Source organism: Cyrtonyx montezumae, unplaced genomic scaffold (assembly GCF_038088225.1).
Source record: "Cyrtonyx montezumae isolate F1298 unplaced genomic scaffold, pur_monq_1.0 scaffold_7, whole genome shotgun sequence".
Lineage (NCBI taxonomy): Eukaryota > Metazoa > Chordata > Aves > Galliformes > Odontophoridae > Cyrtonyx > Cyrtonyx montezumae.
In genome coordinates, this window is record NW_027072078.1 from 28492656 (window position 1) to 28512902 (window position 20247).

General features: G+C 36.3%; 1 protein-coding gene across 1 annotated transcript in view; it reads right to left on the reverse strand.

Moving 5' to 3' along the window:
* Positions 1 to 20247, reverse strand: part of DPP10 (dipeptidyl peptidase like 10) — a 197629-nt gene that overhangs the window by 18260 nt on the left and 159122 nt on the right. Inside the window, exons 9-16 of the mRNA XM_065750344.1 lie at positions 19165 to 19319; positions 16572 to 16669; positions 10451 to 10574; positions 8357 to 8395; positions 6966 to 7073; positions 3599 to 3690; positions 2095 to 2142; positions 1297 to 1418 (exon numbers count right to left, since the gene is read on the reverse strand). Of these exons, the coding sequence (XP_065606416.1) occupies positions 1297 to 1418; positions 2095 to 2142; positions 3599 to 3690; positions 6966 to 7073; positions 8357 to 8395; positions 10451 to 10574; positions 16572 to 16669; positions 19165 to 19319 (786 nt within the window). The remainder of the gene's footprint in view (positions 1 to 1296; positions 1419 to 2094; positions 2143 to 3598; positions 3691 to 6965; positions 7074 to 8356; positions 8396 to 10450; positions 10575 to 16571; positions 16670 to 19164; positions 19320 to 20247) is intronic.

The window sequence follows — 20247 nt, forward strand, 5'->3', positions numbered from 1 at the left end:
AGCACGTTCATTGTACGACAGCCTACTGTTTGAAGTGTAGGTTTAATCCTGAGAGGGTGATCTGCAGTCTTACCAACTCAAACAGAGAACCAGAATCTCCAAAGTCACTGAAAATCATGATATTGTGAGCAACACTGTGTGCAAGCTCCTATTGGCATCCACAGCTTTAAACCAAAGGAAAAGAACAAAAAACAGTCTAAATATGCTTTGCTAACAAAATAACAGGTCATGTTTTTGGGCCATAGCAGACTGCTGACTCAGAGCAAATATCTCTTCCAATTTACCAGTGTTCCTTCTCCCACATGGACAATGTCAAGCACAAGGGAATACTCTGCCTAAGTAACAAGGAGCTCCATACTGGGCCTTGGGATTAAACTTCTGCTGCAGCTTTAACCACATGGAAACCATAGAGGTGGTATATTCATTTTTTCTAATCACAATGTCTTACAGGTGTAGTTCCACACACAAACAATAAAATAAATGAAGATAAAAAAAAAAAAAACAACTTATTATAGCTTATATTCACTGTTTGTTTGAGCAGATTTGATTCTCAAGCTGGCAGATATTCTACTTTTGTGTAAAACAATCTGCAGTTGCAAAAGAAGAAAAAAAGTATTGTCTAGTCATGTTTCAAATGACTTGTGTTCTACTATTTTCAATCTGATGCTAGTTGAGCATAAATGACAGGAGAGCACTGCCTACAAAATATTGCAAATTTAAAGGTCGATAGGCCTAGACATAAATTTGATTCATAATTACTACATGCTTTTCTGAACTTGTTTCTATAATCTAATTTATTTATCAGTGTTTATTTCCTGAGTGTTGGTTCTAGCTTTCTGTTTGTACATACCAGCTATGAACCAACTGGTGGGTGGCATTTATCCTAGTGGAATGCACCTAGCAATAAAAAGTTAAAAGGCCTTAATTTTTTACCTAGGTATAGTTGTGCAAGATCAATCCCAAAATGTAATATAAATAAGTAAATTACTCACTGTTATGAATCAAAGTATCATCTCTATAAAATCCCATATTTTCTTTTAAAGGATTTTAAATGAGGGCGAATATGGAAGTCAGTGCTGTTTAGTAAAACCAAAGGGCTAGAATTGAAGCAGCTTTATGATATCAGGTGCTTATTTAGCTTTTACACAGAACATCTTTACTTATTGTGTTCTGTATAGAACTTTGAATAATCCACTACTGTGCTAAATGTTATACTCCAGCCTAACATACTTCCGATGGGTATTTATTAATTCAGAAGCAAACACAGTACTACTACAAACCATGCATTTGACTTACCCTTACAGTGCAGTAAAAAATGTCTGTTCATAGGGCTAAACTCTGCACTGAAGTATGTGCACTGGTCTTTCAAGAAGTTACATGAGAGACACTGTCGATTTAATGATCCCACGGTTGACACACTGAGGAAAAAAAAGATTAAAAAAAATTATTTTTTTTTCAATTGAAATAAAATATAATAAAACAAGAATGAACACATCAGAGTGCTGGAATTTGTTCTGCCAAACTAACACTATCTTATTTTCTGCCTGGTACAAACTGCTTACTATGGATAGAGTGAATTATCATTCTGTAAACTGGGTAACGTGGATAGAATCCCAAACCTGCCCAAAGCAGGTCTGGGATTTCAACAGCAGTGCCCTTGAGGTAAAACATTTGAAGGACACCGAGAAATTGATCACTAACTTCAGATTTAAGCACTGTGGTTTCTGTAAGGAGGTTCTTTGACCACACAATTTAAATTGCATGACTGGAGTCAAACAAACATTATCTGCATTCAGAAGATTTTCACTACTTTTAAAACTGCATGTATTGCATGCTTACCTTTCAGCATAGCATTTTCAATGCTCTTATAGTGCTAGTAAAGATAACTGCAAAAATATTTTGTGTACAAATATATTCTTCTCGTTTTTAACACAAAATTATGTTGTCTTTTTTAGTTTTGAAAAACTAGGATTCTTTTCTTCCTACAGTTCATAATGTAAATAATATACAGCTACAATTAAGCTCACAGATGTCATCTTACCATTCATGGCTTGGGATGAAAATGCTATTAACACAGACACACGTACTTCTTACCTATGCAACTGTCTTCCTCTTGGGGACTCTTCAGTGCTTAAGAAATAACTGCATCCAAAAGATGAACAGAGTTAAACTCAGTTTGGTAAACTATCTGACTGCAGCAAAACATCGTAAAGCGCTTCTTTTTTTTTTTTTTAATTAGAAACTCCCAAGAATTATTTAAAACCTGTTATACAGAGTGCTTATTACAAATGCTATATGGTATCATAGTTAAAACAGTGATAACCATAATACTTAATGATTTTGCTCAATTTCCAGGAGCTCCGGTAGCAACTCAGACCCCTTTCTTCGTATTACAAACACAGGTCAAAATTCTTCCTTCGCTTCAGGAATTTCCAATATACATCCAAAGAGTAGAAAAAAGTCATACTGAAATTATATCATAGAATATAATAGGTGTTGTGATACCTGAAAACCTTTTTGAGCTGTTGACTGACTCATCAGTCTGCAGACCTTGTGGAATTTTTGCAGCAAGATTACGTGGGTGGAAAATGAATAAGTGCTGCTGAAATGGTAATAAGGCAAGTCGTTGGTGTTCTCCAGATGACATCCCTCAAAGCTTCTGCTTGTAAGGTAGAAGAGTATGGAATTCCTTACAGGTGGCTGAGACAGCTCATACGCAGCCTGCCACTCCTCTGCAGGCTGGCTGCATCCTGACCTCATTTATTCTACTGAGCCTTGGAGAAGTAGGACATTCTCTACAGATACAGCTTTAAAATCCATAAAAGTACTGGCCAGAAAGGGTATTTCTCTGACACTGGAGATGTTGCAGGTGCAAAAAAAAAGGTGGAAAAAAAAAGTCCTTGCTGAAATATGATGTACTCCAAAGAAAATCAGGATTTGACACACGGTTTTTATTTATGTATTTATTTATTTTGCCATGTGTAGATATGTAGGAGGGCTAACCACCATTCACTGGAGTCAACTGGAGACTTCAGATGTTCTGGGTCAGTTCTTCTCCACTCCCAGGACTCACCAGGTATATGGTGCATTTATTCCCACTGTAACGCCAAGATAGGCTTTGGGAATATTTATCTACTGGGTGAACTGGATAAAAATCTGGGGGTTGGATAATTTAATTGGAATTTTGGAATTTGAATCAGATCATTAAAATTCAAAATACAGACAATAACCAAGTAAGCTGAAAAAGTGAAGTGTTATGGCTTTTATCAAGTACTAAGCATTTAATATGATTTTCTCTTCTGGAATCTGATACAAGGCCACTAAAATGTTATTACTGATGTTATGTGGTGAAAAAAACACAAGTCAACTGATGTCATGATATGCTCCTTTTCTCTGTGCATACAAACACACAGAAATACACTGGCAGATAAATCATCTTACAGGGGCATTTTATGCACTCAGAGCGTAGAATTTATGATAATGTTCCAAAATGAAAGAAATAATGATGCTTAATTTCAGATATATTATTTCCAGTTGAAAAGATTCCACTTTACTAGCTCAGACACTTGCCCTAACAGGCGAAGACAGTACTGCTTACATGTTTTGAGTATTTTCGTCATATGCCAGGATTTTGACAACTTCCCAGTTTCCTGATGTCAGGTGTCTCACAGTGATCTGCTCACTTTTAGCCTGGAGAGAGATGAAAAATATTAACTTTCATCTTAGTTGTTACATTTTTCTTTGCCTAGCAGGATTGTTTGTGCATATCTTTACCGATTACAGCTGTCAAAACTTTAAGGTTCAATGCAAAATCTTTAACTGACAAAAACCCACATTATTACAGGCTGGAACTTTAAGTAACCACTCTTTCCAATATATGAAGTTTTCAAAGTCATTAATATCATATCAATTTCCATCAGAAGTTTTCTTTCAGTTGTCCATACGTCAACGCATTAGAGAATTCCTATACTTCAAGCTAAGGATCCTATCACTGCACATACTTTATTTCTTAGTATTGTTTTGTTTCATTTTTCTCCCTTACAGTGGCACAGCAGGGAGATGACGATGCTGAGCCTGGATGTAAAAAATCCTGTTATCATATTCAGTTATGAGACACGACTGGTAAAGGCAAGTGAAAAATGCATTCCCTGGAATTGATCTCTTTTCGAAAAAGATCTACGAGGAAGGAATTTTCTGCTAACACTATGACAAGACTTGTAAACACCGACTGAAATTGGGGCACTTTGCTAGGTGCTGTACAGATGTTTAAGATGCTGGCTCCCTTGTTCAGGAAGGTTCTCCTATTCAGTGATGTCTCCAGAAATGATTCAGATACAAATCACTGACTTTCTATAAGCAACTGTTTTCTTTCCAGAGAGACAGGAACTGCAACGACTGAAAGAGAAATTTAAATACTGAGATTGTAGAATCTAACAAGAAACAGTAATATAAAGCCTGGCCAAGCATCCACAAAAATGGTCATTTTTCAAGGTTATAGCCATAATGCATAATTTATGAAGCCTGCAGGAAGTTTTTGCCTCGATCCATTAAAATTTTTCTATAATACTTCCTTTGTGGTTGGAAAAAAGACTTTCTAAAGTTGCAAAACCCCAAATAAGAAATTTCTAGATGTGTGACCTATCATTCGATTTCATTTTAAAATTAGTTTCTTTTAAATATTTCATAAATTACTAAAAGCATTTGATCACAATAAAACACACATCTATCCCTCTGCACTCAGACAGTAAATCATCTATGATAGACAGTAACCTTTCAAAACAGTAACCTCCCCCTGCAAGAAGATTTAATTAGATGCTTCTGCTAACCTACTTGGATTGTATCATTGACACATGCTTTTCTAAAGTACAAAGAAATGCAGCCCAAGAAAAAGCATCATTTGTTATTATTCTACTGACAAATAGACCCTTGATTAAACAAAACTAAAGCAAGCCATTAAAATTTCCTTTGTCATTGTATGCTCATGTTAGGTCTGTAAAATCATTTAAACTTCCCGAAGCTTATACCTTAACTCTGGCTGTTTCTGTTAATGAGCTGATAATCTGTACCGAGCAGTACAATGAAATATGACAAACTCTAACTTGAACTGAGCTCGACCATGATGAAAGTGTAATCATGTGGCAGCTGCTTTATATTCTCCATGGCACCTGTCATGCCACTGTGGCTCTCACAAGGTGTGACAAACAGCTGATAGGACAACAGACTTTATGTGCAACAGTTAATATAATTTTTATGCCTTCATGTTTGCTTTAGAAATAATGGACAATCAGATTAATGCAGTGTATAAAGCACATCGTATAAACACATTTCCAGTCCTTTACTGCTCTGTATTAGCTCCATTGCCACAGAGAATGTTGCTCATTGATGACTAAAGCTTGCTACATGGGATATCATCACAGAATGTGCTTCTCTTCCTCGGAGCAGCAATATATTTAGACTCAAATTTATCACAGATGGCATCATTTTTAATCTTGGCAATGGTGGACAAAAATTAAGGTTTATTTTCTTTTATTTTTGGAGCTTGACAGTAGCCAGGGCTCTAATTCTGTCCACCAGTGATAGAATATTAAGTTCCTAATCATATTCTTGACATTAAAATTATTGTGGAGGTATTAAAACTTGTATTTAAAAGTATGTATATATTTAATTATCTTACTGACTAGGAGTGGGCTTAACTTTTTGTTTAAATGTGTTTTTTTTTTCAAACTCAGATCAAGTTTCCATAGTAACAAAAAGATCAGGGTCTAGAGATTTAAAGCAAATTTGACTGTATCTGTAACATCCTTGAGAATGCTGCAAGTTAATTTTCAAATCTGTATTATTATTAATTCTTGTATTTTGAAGACACTTCACACTATTGGGAAGGAAACCAAAATATCACTGACTGACCTTTTTTTTTTCCTTCTGATCTGAACTTTTGTGTGGTTAATACACCTTAATACACCATTAATACACCTTTACTACATTCTCTGTATCTGTGTTACTATTTTCTTTAGCAAGCGACATTTGTCAGGTCTTTGATCCATTTTTTTCTTCTCTGATTCTTCCTCAATACATACTCTAGTGACCAAATATCTTTCCTGGTTCTTTAAGTTAAAATTTCATTAAGGTTCTTATGCTGTCTGCAGTACACTGTGAACATTTCTGACTTCATAATGTTCACAGCAGAACACTGTCATAAAGGGAGATAATAAGAGTTGTCTGGTGCCAAGTCTGCTACTCTAATGGTTTAGGTAGCTCGATAATCCCTCCTATGTCATATAACTGTGCTGAAGTACCTGGATTAATGCTCTGTGGATTTAAATTGAAGCCTTGGAGCGTTCTGTTCCAGGGCATAATTTCCTTCATTAGGTGATCACAGCTTCTTATTGGTGACCTTCAAAGTCATAGTAGAAATGTATCTTCTTTCAGATTCCTCTTTGGAAAGCACTGTCCTTGGGAAACGGAAGCCACTGGAAAATGTTGCAGTGGGTAATAACCGCGTACTGATTTTTACATAATTTTATGTTTATGTTTTTGCCACTGCTTCCCTTTCTTGTTGTGTACACACCTAGAACTCTGAATATTCTGAATCAACATTAAAAATGGTACATATGTATTTAATGAGGGTAAAATAAGGCTTTCTCCAAGTCTCTTGAATTTCTGTGGATATCAAACATTTTTGATAGAAGAATTTAACAAGAAAACATCTCTGCCTGGTCATCAAGGTAAAAAGAAAACAAGAAAATTACACAGTGTACTGTGGAAATGCCTTTCATATGCAAATTGCTAACATAGCACAACTGTAAAGAAAGAGAAAGCTTCACTTGTTTTGCAAGACAGATAAATGACAGGATAAATGACCACCTACCTCAAAGAAAACAATAATGAGATAAAAGAAAACCAAAGTCTCTGCTTGAGTCAGACATTCTCAGTCCTAGACAACCACTGGGATACCAAGAACTTACCTGAACAATAAACATGGCTATGTGGTGAAATTCACCGCGGCCTCCCTGTTTCACTGGGACAGTCATGAAGAACTTTGTGCCATCCCTGGAGAAAACGGGTTCTTCATTCTGTAAGTGTGAGATTGTGTTAGCTCCTCATGCCTTCCCTTTCACTTTTTAACAAAACATCAGATGAAACCTCAGGTTTCTTACTGGTTTGCTTTCTATAGCTGCCATGATCTTAAAACTAACAGAGAAATATCCTTAGATTTAAATACATTCTGCTAAGATTAAAAAATAAAACACATGGACGTTAAAGCTAAATGTAGTTCCTGCAGGTAGTTATCATTAGGCACTCTTGTCCTGAAGCATGGGTACAGCCCTTGCAAAAACTGTTCCTCTTCGTGGAAATGCCTCGTAAGCTCATCTCTAGTGCAGTGGAATTTTCCATGATACATTTTATTACAGGCATGCAATGAATTATACAAGTAAGTCCTAATTCAGATTAGGAGAAAAAATGCTTCCATGGCCTAGATACAGAAAAACTTTTCTAAGTACTCATTTAAGACTCATTAGTTTTAATAAAACTGCACATAAAAATATGCATGTTTAAATGATATTCTAAATCACGGTTTTACCATACTTGGTTGGCTGATTTGATACCATCTCTCCATGGCTAACTTTACACAGAAGTACTGAAGGATAACTGCTTGATATAAAAGCACAGACCTTTAAAACTAAGCCTGAAATAGAATGTGTTTCACTCATGTACTGGATGGCTTTGCAGAAGTTATACAAGCAAAATCATTTGCTGACATAATTAGCTAAACGTATTGTTAAGAGAATAAACTTAAAAATATTATTCTTTCCAGTTATAATCTGTATGACCTCTAATCCTTGAGCTCCTTTGGGTTTAATTTGGTGAAGTTATTTTCCAATGAGAAGAGAAAAAGCAGACACAGAACTTCAGCAGAATATTCAGAAAATGCTTGGAAAGCTTTTGTCTGATCTGTGTTCAACCATTTCAGACAAGGTAGGTAATCAGTTGGTCATCTAAATGACTTCTTTACTGGATGAAGAGAGATCAAAAACGGAAGGAAACACCACCTCCAAAACCCAGACAGGTATCTCAAACATCTGAACTGCTCTCTGAAAAGCTGTCTCCTTCCAGCAATGACATGGTCACTTAGAGAGCTAAATGTCTTGTGTGATGCTAACAGACAGCAATTCCATTACCAAAGAAGATGCTATTTGAATGTCTACACAGTCAATTCTAAAAATCCCAGCTAAAACTAAAGATTCTAAAACACACCCAGTTTTAAAAGGATTTTAACAGCTTTTAAAGTAGTATGCCGTTAAATAAAACTGACAGTAATGTACTTACATACACAGAAACAGTGTTTATACCATACCTGCTTAGGAACCCAAAGATCTGACTGCATTTCATATTTCTGTAATAGAAGAATTAGCTTTTATGAAATAACTACAGAACTGAAATATTTCAGTCAGTAAAATGTCTCAAGCTATTTAGTGCTTTTTTTCCTGCTTTTTTCGTGCTACAGTTGTCACATCTCTTCTTTGGCACTTACATTGAAACAAATGATAATTTAATTACAAAGTCAGTGGCTTTATTCTGAATTTGTGGTAGAACACCACAGGGGACCAAACAATGCCTTTTTCAATCCTTTTTGATTAGCTACCAAGATGCTTTATGCATGTGGTTCTATTTGTTTTTTACCTCTAGGCATCATCTGACAAGCAGATATTTTAGGTCCTCCATCAGCACTGGGCAAACAGCCAGCATCAGCTCAAAGTGAAAGACCTTTTCAAATCAGAATCCCTTGGTTCAATGGTTTGCAGTGTGACATTAAGCAAAAAGAAAAAAAAATGAACGCAAAGGGTAGTTTTTAATGGTCACACTCATATTCCATATTGGGCCATCTTAATAAACAAACAAATAAAAACCCACAATGAGTTCTCATGCATGTGTTGGGAAAAAAAAGTAGAATATACGTCAACCACTGTAAGTTGTCACAGTCACACTGAAGTAATGAACATTTCACAGAATTGTAAGGTATTGGATTGAATTTATTAGCTATAGAAGCAGCTGTAAATATGAAACCTGAAAAATGAAATTCTATAGCTACTATAAAACTGGCTTTATATCATATTTTTTGGAACTGAGAACGTGTGTAAAATGCTAAAATAAATAAATAAAGCTTCACAGTTGAAACCAAATGGCACAATGAAAGCTTGCATTTTTACTCAATAGCTTTTGCTCACCCATCACCTTATCCCAGCATAGGTACTGCCGAGGGTTACAAACTGAGCCCTGCCCGAGCTGTGCTCGCCACACCACTGGCCTTGCTTACCCACCTACAAGGTCCTTCTCTGCACTTCGTTTATTTTGGAGTAGAATTTCCCTCCATTCCTCTCCTTCATATTATGTCCTGGATTACAGCTCCCTGGATACCTACTTCACATAAATCCAGTGACTGTGGAGCACATAAAGCTTTCCTTTCAGAAAGGACTGCTCACAGTGACTTGTGACTGACATTCTTAAAAAAATAAACAAACCAGTGAGCAACCCAACCAACATATCCCCTTGTTCATAATCTAACACATGGAATGAGGACTAACAGGTTGTGAGTTAGGATAAGCAACCTGCACTATTCAAGAGTACTGCACATAAGCAACGAGCTCAGAAATGAGCTAACACTCAACCCTAACACTCCAACACCATAGACTTCAGTAGCAGACTCTGACAGGAGCTTTCTGACTCAGAGGCCAACCTACATTCATCACCCATAATCATTTATACTTCAAAAGTATTTGTTGTTACTGACATTAGCTCATACAGATAATATCTATGCTTCTAGTTAGTTCTAGGAAGGAATGGGAAAATATCCAGTTGTATTCAAGATACAAGACTCAAAATGGAGAGATGTAATGCAGGTGTCTAAGTCAAAGCCTAGGTCAAAGGATGTGAAAAGGCTGCACTCAAGTAGAAAAATGTATTTCAGTTTGGTTTACTCCCAAAACTGAAATATCTGTTGCTTCTCTATTTTTTTTCTAAAGCTGAATTCTCAGAATTTAACATGTTTTCCTTAAAGGTATGTAAGCTGTGTGAGTCAGAAAGATCTGAAATGAAACATGTATAGGGAGAGAGCAGAGATCAGCAAATAAAAAAAAATGTCTAAAAGAGGAAAAGCTTGCCACTGTACTAGCTATATCCATAGTAAATAACGTTCAGCAACTGAAGTTCCACTGATGCTACTGAATGAACAAAATTGAGTAATTCTGAACATGTCGCTCAAGGTTGCTAATTGCATGAAATCGTTTAACCAGATTTGGAATGTTCTCACATCTATTTCCTCCCTGTTGACTAATTGCACTCAGCTTGCAACTATGACATCTGCAAACTAATTTCCAAAAATCTTTTTCTGAAAACGAAAACAAAATGCAGGAAAAAACATTAAAAAGAAAACTTATAAAGAAATACTTGCCCTGCTGCAAGCTCCAGTAGTTGTTTCACAGACTGTAAGGATGGAGATATTCTGGGGTCTGTTTAACCATCTCACTACAGCCTTGGTGTTGCTTACCCATTTCACCATGGTGATATAGTAATCCCTAAAAAGACAATAAAAACAGTTCCGATCATTCAAAAAAAATAAAAATACAGATGATCAAATACTGAATAAAAAAGTACAGAAACACTTGTATGTCATGACAAGATCAGCACTATGGGATGGGGAAAATAACTCCAAATGCCCAGTATCTGTTCCTGGAGGTACTGGGCAGGAAGACTCAATCCCAGCATGCTATTTCCATTCCTCTGTGATAACTGTACTCCATTAGCACCTTCTTCTTAATCATTGGTAATGCATAAACTGTTCAAACTTGGAAACATATAGTTGTGAGGTATATGCCTGTGAACATACATAAGCCACGTACTTTTCAGACAAAACTTGAAAACCAACACTAAATTCTGACAAGCCAGTATTTTCCCCTAACAACACCTTCAGAATATATGCATTTTTGTAAAATGATTCAGCTCAGAAAAAAAGGTTTGTAATGTTACAGGGCAGGTGAGACCACTTTAAAATGCCACTTGCTATGAAGTATTTAACAGTGAGACCTCTGCAGAAAAGAGTCCAGCTGAGCAATGCACAACAGTGCTGAGAACCTGTATGAAAACTAGGCCCCACTTTAAAACAAGGGTCATCTGCATAGAACTAGGTTTTTCATCTATGACTGATGGAGATCTCATTATTTTTTGACACATGTATTTAATTATGCATTCAAAAGGTATCTTAGTAGATCAAAGATGCTGAACAGTGCCAGCACCAAAGCCATGTCCAAATCTGATGCTGTGTGCAAGAGTGAGCAATTCCCTGTGGTCACCCAGCCTATAAGATGCTCTATGGTAGCAACACAGCTGAGCAACCCACCACACACAACTTGCTTTTAGCTTTTTTTTTTGTTTTTAGTTAAATAAATATTTTCACATGCAGATACTGGAATGATAACTGGACATAAAGAGTTCAGGCATATTGTGAGTCAATTTTTTGTTTTTTAGAAACTATCATTTCAAATCCATGTGCCAAAACAATGCAAGTTCTAACTCAAGGCTCTGTGACAAAGCTAACAAAGCAAAGATCCAACCAACAAATCAGAGTGCAACACCAGACCGCAGGTAATTGGTTCCCCAGAGCAGAACTCAAGAAACAAGAGCTGAGTGCCTCTCCCTTTGCAGACAGGAGCCTGAAGACAGCCGAAAGGAAATTTCAAAACACATCTATAGGAACAGCCTTTCTCTCCATATACTTCAGCACCAAGACAGCATTCACTTTTCCCAGTGCCTAAATTATCCGAGAATCAAACTGTACAAAATAGAGCCTGAGCTGTTCCCTTTGAAAACAGTTGCAGGAAGGGATGGAAACAAAGAGATTTAATCATTTGGAAAGCAGCTGATATACTAATTAATCGTCCAAATCAAACCATAACATCATCTTCAGCATCATGGACATAAACTGTACGATCACTGAAGTGAAAGCAAAAGATCACTTATCTTCTTTTTTCTCCCCTCCCATCAACTCTGCACATAAACCTGTTCAAACTATACTATATTTCAACTTGCTTATCAGGAGTGCAGTAGATTGTATGTACTTGTAACAACACACATCCTTCCAAAATTAAATATTGTCTACAAGTGATATTCCTTTGTAATTCAGTTTTCCAGTTGTTGTTTCACAGAGCACACAAACATACATACAGAGTAGTAGCATTGTTGTAGGCCAACAAATATAGCATAGCCAAAGCTGGTAGGAGAAAGAGCACGTTTTATTAGTCTGTATCACAGAGGGGCAGCATGGCAGAGACATAATCCAGTTTCAGTATTCAATTGGCCTAATCAGAGATGACATTACATTCTTGTTGTGGATTTCACTCAAGATGTCTCTTTACCCCACTCCCAACTTTCTTCTCCCAGCACTTTCTGTAGTCAGGTTTTACTTTATTGATCCCTTTTCTCACACTATAAAATGAATCAAGAGAATCATAAAACCTGTTTGCTGATACTCATCTCCTCTATCCCTGCCACCACCTTACTCTAAGCAAAACCATCAAAATCCCTGACTGTCAATAAAACTTTGTTCAATCTTTCCTTTGTAACCTGTGGTTTTTGTTTTAGCCAATCCTCATTTCATCATATTTGCATCTCAATATTTTAGGGTCTCTTCCCTCTCATCTACTCAAAGCCTTTTCCCTTGCTGAATTCAAAGCAGTAAGCTTTCTTTTTCACGCTACAAAAGCAAACAGAAAACACTGAAAATAGAGAAGACAGCTCCTTTCAGATTCCCAACAGCACTCCTTGCTGTAGAAGCTTGTGCATGACTCATTTTATTGTGAAAAATGAGAGTTTCATAGCTCCCTGATCAGAAAGAAACTTCCTCTTCCACATTTTGTATTTAAATCTGTTGCTTTTACTGAGTATATGGCAATAATATTTTTTGTAACTTGGCAAAATTTGAGTTCACTTCTCAGTACTGATAAAAGCACGTCAGATATCAAAAGTGCTTATCATCTTTTGCCAGGCCTGAAGACCCATTTTTTTTTATCTTCCTTTCTTCTTGAATGTTTTTTATTTACTTTGATTATCTCAGTTGACACACAGTCCTGGGGAGGCAGATGAGCAGTTTTCTAAAACATTTATCGTTAGTCAAGAATGTTCAGGAAGTCTTGTTTCACTTGTAAGTGCTGAGAGATACATGCACATTTTGCTAGCTGCTGTTCTAAGTTTTCACCAAAGTCAACAGAGGCAATAAGCTGAACAAAGCAAAGGGATTTGCACTGCATTATGCTGGAAGTGTAGTTACAGTCCTAATTAAGTTTGAACATCAGATACTTAGATTTAAAATAGCCTTGAGCTAACATTAGAAAAAAGAAGTTTTAAAAATCAGAACTAGCAATGAAGTAAGGAATCTTCCTTTTCTTGATGGTATTAATAGATTTGGATAATAAGGACAATGGGGTTTACCTTAAGAAAACCAAACTTTCTTCTACGTGTTTGCTGGCAGGTCGTTAAGATACAGAAACTCAAACAGTGCACCGTATTCTAAAATACTTGTTATATTCTTCAATTATTTACACTGCAGTATATTGAAAACTATACTAGTATTTACAGATGCTAATAAAAAACGTCATTCTCAAAAACCCATGTGAAAAATTTAACACAAATGGTTTCACAGTGTGCAAAGTAGCAAAGATATCAATGGTGCCAGTAGCTACCATCACTTCCAGGCCAAGTAACCACACTTCCCATCCACTCAGAGCCACAGATCCTGTCCACTATTACCTTGGTAGCCCAGCCATGGTGATTGTCATCTACTGTGCTATAGCCATGATCCCCCAAGGGACAGATGTTCCAGGCCTGGTTCTGCCTCGTGTGCAGAACTTTCACTTCTTTCCACTGAACAGGGAAGGGAATAATCAATCAACATCTTGGCACTTTGCATGAAAGCCTCAATATAATAAAGCCCATGAATATACTTTTATCCTGGAGGCTTTGACTGAATATATTACAGCCATTTGATAAAAGGTGCAGTAATGAATAAATCCTTTGCATTAACCTTGTGAGATAGGTATTGTTCTTGCACAGTTATAGAAGAAAGGAGGGACAGAAGCTTGAAAGAAGTGACTAGACAGCATGTCTAACTTAAACAGCTGAAAACAAAACCATGTTTTCTTAATAGAAAATTGCCCCCTGAATCATTTCCACTTGAGTTAGAATCAAAGATTCTATTCCATTGCAATGTTCAGACAAACTGGCTGCTGGAGGTACAGAAACCTTTTAAGAATCAAAAGCTAATTTCCAGATAGAGATATGTAAGAATCCAAATAATTTTGTTGATTTGGAAACACATAGATAATTTAAAAAAATGGAGATTCTAAAGATTGTTATTTAAATTCATGTTAACTCAATTTTGTGTCTTCAGTTCCCCTACAAAACATTGATTAAAATTAGTTAAAATGTCTGAAATCTGAAATCAGGATGTGGTCAACTATTTTTTCTGGGCGTTTAAGCAGTATTGGGAAAAAACATAAGAAAAAATATTGACTTAATTTACTGAAGTGCCTTTTAAAACTACCTGGTCAGCAGTGTCTGGGAATACATGGGGTCAATGGAGCTTGCTCGCTACAACTGAGAGCAGAGAAAGGAAGAAGCAGATGATCCCTACACTGAGAGATTTCCAAGATTCCATGTAGAAAAATCTTTTCATGCCATTTCTTTAAATAAATCTATCCACAGACTGAAACTTTTAGGAGTAAAATTAAAAATGTTTTGACTCACAAGCAGTAAATGATGGCAGAGCACTAAACTGACTCAATCTTACATCAAATTCCAAGATGCCCTAAGAACACAGGAAGAGGTTTCTGTTTTCAGAGGACCCACACTACAAACAATCTGGACAGAATTGAGAAGGTGAACGTTACTTTTTAGTCTTTAAATAACTGCAACCCCATTTCCTACCCATTTGTGCAAATTCTCTGAATGGGATTGTCTCTCTCCCATGTAAGCAATACCTTTAAGAATTCACCTTTTTGATTTTACCTTTGTTTTCAACAAGTTAGGCAGAAAGAATTAATCTGAAAAATCTAAAATGAAGCCATCACATTTTCAAGGTTATCTTTATCTTGGAGGTTTAAATAATGCTTCCTCATTTCATTTCTTTACATCTTTAGACAATAAAACAATTGTAATGCTGTTTAAGCCAGTGAAGATGCTAACCTCGGTATCAGGGAATCTCAAAAATCTCATACAAGCACTCTTATATTAATGAGTGCCTAATAAACAACAGGAAAAAATACTTCAAAATGCACAATGCAGTCAAAATAATTCCTGCCATTAACACAATCAATCAGTCAGCATTCCAGCTGACATAAATAATTATAAGGCATAATTCACTATTAAACTATTCCTGCACTGATTTTGGATACCTCCATTTGTGTAGAAGAGAGCTAAGGCCAGCTTGAAGTTGGTAGCGATGGTTGTGAATTACCACCCAACATAAACTTCTTGACTGTTTTGGAAACCATTACTGTAACATCTTTTCTTGGAACTGCGAGAAAAACCATCCAGATACAGAGGTTTCTTAGAAATACGTGGCTTCAAGGCCAATCTTTCTATTTTCTTTTCTCCCCACTCAGTAATGCCCTCAGAAAAGAGAGAAGAGGCACATCTCTGCCCTTAGACTGCAGCTCTATCCGCACTGTAGCAACTATTAACTATCACCTACGTCATACAGTGGTTTAGGGCTAAAGATCACTAACATGTGCACTGAAACAACAGACAGAATTTCAACAAGAAACTGTAATTGCTGAACTGGAATAAGCATTAAGGAAGAGATGGAAATTTTCTTGCCCTTAAGGAAAGGTTTTAAGTCCTCCATTGAGGACAGGTAACTGGGAGCTCACCTTAAAATAGTAATTTTATCAGGAGGGTTACCACATGCAGCCAGTCCTTCAGTCAAAATAACCATTAAAACAGTTCAGCCATCCCAAAGCACAGTTTCTTCTGATGACCCTGCTATCAAGCACAGGCACAACACAGCCTTTCTTAGCCTGCATGACCTGGTGGCATCCTTCTCTCCCTGCCACCTCCCTGCATCTGTCAGCTTTGGCCAGAAACTAACATTTCCATAACAAGTTCAAGATATTCACCTCTAAATGACAGAACATTCTGATAACATATTCTATGCTTTAATAGTACACCTCTGTCCTTTGTAATTTCATTTCAGAAACAGCAAGTACCAAATTGGCTCACAGCACAAAAGGCTACAAATACCACAGCAAGCTCAGAACCAGAGAAGCATTTGGACTTCTTGATTCCATCTTAGTATTCCTAATTTCAGGTATTTCAAGAGAACTGAAGCCTCTCAGAACATCAGAGATGAGCAAATTCCAGATCCCTGAGTTTTCTTAGTGGAGCAAATCACATGTGAGAACAAGATCAAGTGCATTCCAGCCAAATACAAGAGTTGTGCTAAGTAAAAATGGCAACTATTAGCCTGAGAGACAGTGAAGTTAAATCAAACACAAGTTTCACCAAACAGTGAAATTAAATACCTTGATTTAAAGCTGTCAGGTGGCATCAGCTCCAGTGTATGTGCTGGTCCGTACAGATTAACTACAAACAGCTTTACTGTTGGGTTTGTTTGACCTGCCTTTGAAAAAAAGAAAACAGGAACTTCAGAGGCCCTGAATGAATCAGTGGCAGCTAAAATAGACTTGCTCATTAGCATAAAACAAAGTATGTTCATAATAACGAGAAAGCTATTTAATTTGAAAAGGGATTTCACAGCCATACAAATTACACAGATGAAGATTTTAATTGCATAATCCTTTGGTTATCCTTCACTGATGGCAGCCCTCTGATGCAGGGCAAGAGGGCAAAGTTGGAAATGCTTTGGTGAGTTTCTAAAAATGCAGACCCAGCCTCTAGCAGTTTATTCCAGACCCTAGCATTCTTCCAAAAAGCTACATAACCTCTACTTGACACAACATTCCTCCTCTTCCTCCCCTCCCTTCTCTTTCATCACCATTTTCCCTAGGTCTTCCTGACTTGCTGAAATCTCTATTTTTTTTGCACTGCTCAGGACTCCACCTTTGTAAGAGAAAAAAACAAAACAAAACAACAAAAAATAGTTCTTACTGGTAAATAAAACAGTAGTACGATAAACATCCACTGGGAACAGTCTGATAAATCTTGAGGAAGCCAAAACTCATCCTTCTCTTGGTAACATGAAACACTACTATGGGGCATTCTTGAGAAAAGACAGGTGACAGAAAGCAAGGCTCTGTAATAGATACTGCTAGTTCCATACTCATCTCCCTGCAATATCTTATTTAAGCTTGTTTTTTGTTTAAGCTACACAATACTACACAGCCTTCCTAGAATATGGGGATTGACAAGTGTGTATTTCAATGGGAATGACTTCTTTTTAATAACTGGAAGGGCAAAGTAAAGCCACTAATATTTGGCTTTAATCATACTAATTTACAAAGCTGTACATTGGACTCTTTAAAGAGATATTCAAAAGAAGTGCAAAAGGGGTTGGCTGAAATATATCTACACGTTATTTCTTTAGAAATAGGACTTTTCTCAAAATATAGGCAGACTGAATGCTGTATCCACCCATTTCAATGTTGTACGAAGGAGAAGCTGGTATTTGTGTATTTTTACTAGTGCTAAAACCAATTTAGAAAACAGATTCAGACAGACTCTCTGATTTTTTTTTCATTCTTAAAAACTTTTATGTTTGCCTGAAGATAAATGTGATCTTTCAAAGGCATTCTCAACATGGAAGGGCCTTCCACAATTTCTATCCTGTAGGAATTGTAAAGAGACACTCTATTAGAGTGTATGCACAGTTGTCTTGAATGTCCATGCAGAAATTGTTCAGTACTGTCAGAACTCCTTAAACTGAAATCCTATTTTGCTCCTCGTGTATTAAGCAGAATTTAAACTTCCTTTATATGATTCTTCAAAGACTAAAGTCTGTATATATAATGTGTACACACAAGTGCTTGTTCCACTACTCACCAATATGTGTGGGTTTCATTTAAATTTTTAATCCCAATTATAATTTTCTTAAATGGTTTCATTCTACAATAAAGATCTCAACCTTTTTTTTTTTTAATCTTTGATGCTATACCCCAACGTTCATTAAAAATTAAGGATGTTTAATGGGTAGCTAGACTGACATTAAATAGATACATTAAATAAAGATAATGTTAATTCATTAATGAGTTTACCGAAATAGTGTTGTGCATCACTTTAATGCTGAATTGCTAATCAAATGAAATTCCCATCTCTTCTTTACAAAGCTCATTTTTTTAAATATTCATTACATTTTTTCTTTTCTCTGTCACTCAAAGCCTTTTGTCAATGGAAGCATGTGAGCAACTTCTGAAGATGTTATTACTTCATTATTTCAGGGTGATTTTTCATAGCACACATTTATGTCATACATACCATTGTTTCAGAGTACCTGTTACAATCTATTTCTCTGTCCACTGAGAATTAAGACTTTCCAAAACTTGGTAGCAAGAATAGGGTAAGAGCAATATTATTTTAAGTCCTCAGTGAACTTCCCTTGAAATGTCAAAGGATTACCACACACACAGACCTATGTTTCATAGAAGAAGGAAACTTAGGCACTTAAAAATTGCATGTAAGATAAAGAAAGCTTATTAAGTTGGGAAGATATTATCAGTATTGGTACTTCATAGAAAAATTATAACTAAGGAGGCACTTGATCAGGGAACCCCCAGGAACTGCAAAACAATTCCAGACATTATTCCTCCCTGAACTGTTCTGTTATTTTCCAACATGAATCTAAAAATCTGTCTCTACACATTCTCAAACTCTGATGGTGTGTGTAAATATATACAATCATTTTACTCTTCTCTCAGAAGTGGCGCACTGACTTTAGCACATCATATACTAATGATGAAACTGCTATGAAGCGTTCTGTCTGCTGCCCCCTCACCTGATGTTTTCTTGCTGGTATGAATTGTTACAATCTACTGGAAAAAAAATGTAATTAATATTTCCTGAACAGTAATGTGAACTAAGTCAGCCTCTATCACTCCTCTCATACAGTTGAATACCACCACTGAACAGGAAACAAGAGGGTGTGGACTACATTCAGCTTACCTTAGGGTACGGATACTGCTTTCCTTTTGGATATAGGCCTCCAGTAAACCGAGGAATAACCATGTTGGGCACCAGGGAGTCATTTATGGTCAGGAATGCCAGTCTTTCACCATCTGGGGACCACCAGTGGGCAATGTGAGAATGGAGAAGTTCCTCTGCAAAAAGAGATCGCCTTAGCATCGTAAGTACCAGTCTTCCAAGCACCAGTCTAACAGTACCAATCTTCCCAGCTCATCCACTTGCCACTGACTGCTTTTTCCTGTGGCTACTTGAAATGTGTTAGTTGTAGTTTCCCTAATTGCACATTATATAATCTGAATGTTTGGATAACAAGGCATATCGAAAGACCAAACTTACCCAACTTCCTCAAATGAATACTGTCATTGACATGAATACAATATTGTAAATGTGAAAGATAACTGTAATTGACAAATATTTAGATCTGCTGAATTTCATTACACGTGTTTAATTTTTAAATGATTTGGACAATTTTAATTGAGAGTTCTTCTAGGATTGACAATCTGCTTTTCTCTTTAATATGAAATTTTATTATACCCAATTTCGCTGATCTGTGTCAGGTGGGAACATGAAGTTCCTCATATGGTTGCATTTCTGTTATGATTTTTGGAGTGCAATATTTGCAGGATTTTGGGATCAGTTAAGATTAGTCTTTTTGCAATCTAACTTTTCAAAAATAATTAAAACGCTTTATAAAATCCAAATTTTCTTTGATTTTAATCCACATTTTATTTGATTACCAAATGAAAGTCATTCTCAAAATGTAACGCAGTCCTTTCTTGTATTTCCTGTCATTTTATTTCATATAAGGAATTAAGAACAGAAGCACTCATAGAAGCGGCACACAAAACTGGAATACCAATAAAGCAGCTTGTGACCAAGTCCTGTACAGGTCATCTGTCTTCTGACTGTGAAAACACTTGGATGTTTTTTTTTATGTATCTGATACCCTTTTTTTTTTTTTTAATTTTGTATTCAAATTTGAAGAACTTGGCTGGAAAAACTAATTGAGAATAACATAATAACCAGAATAGAGGCTTGATTGTAAAAGAGTTTAAGAGTCTA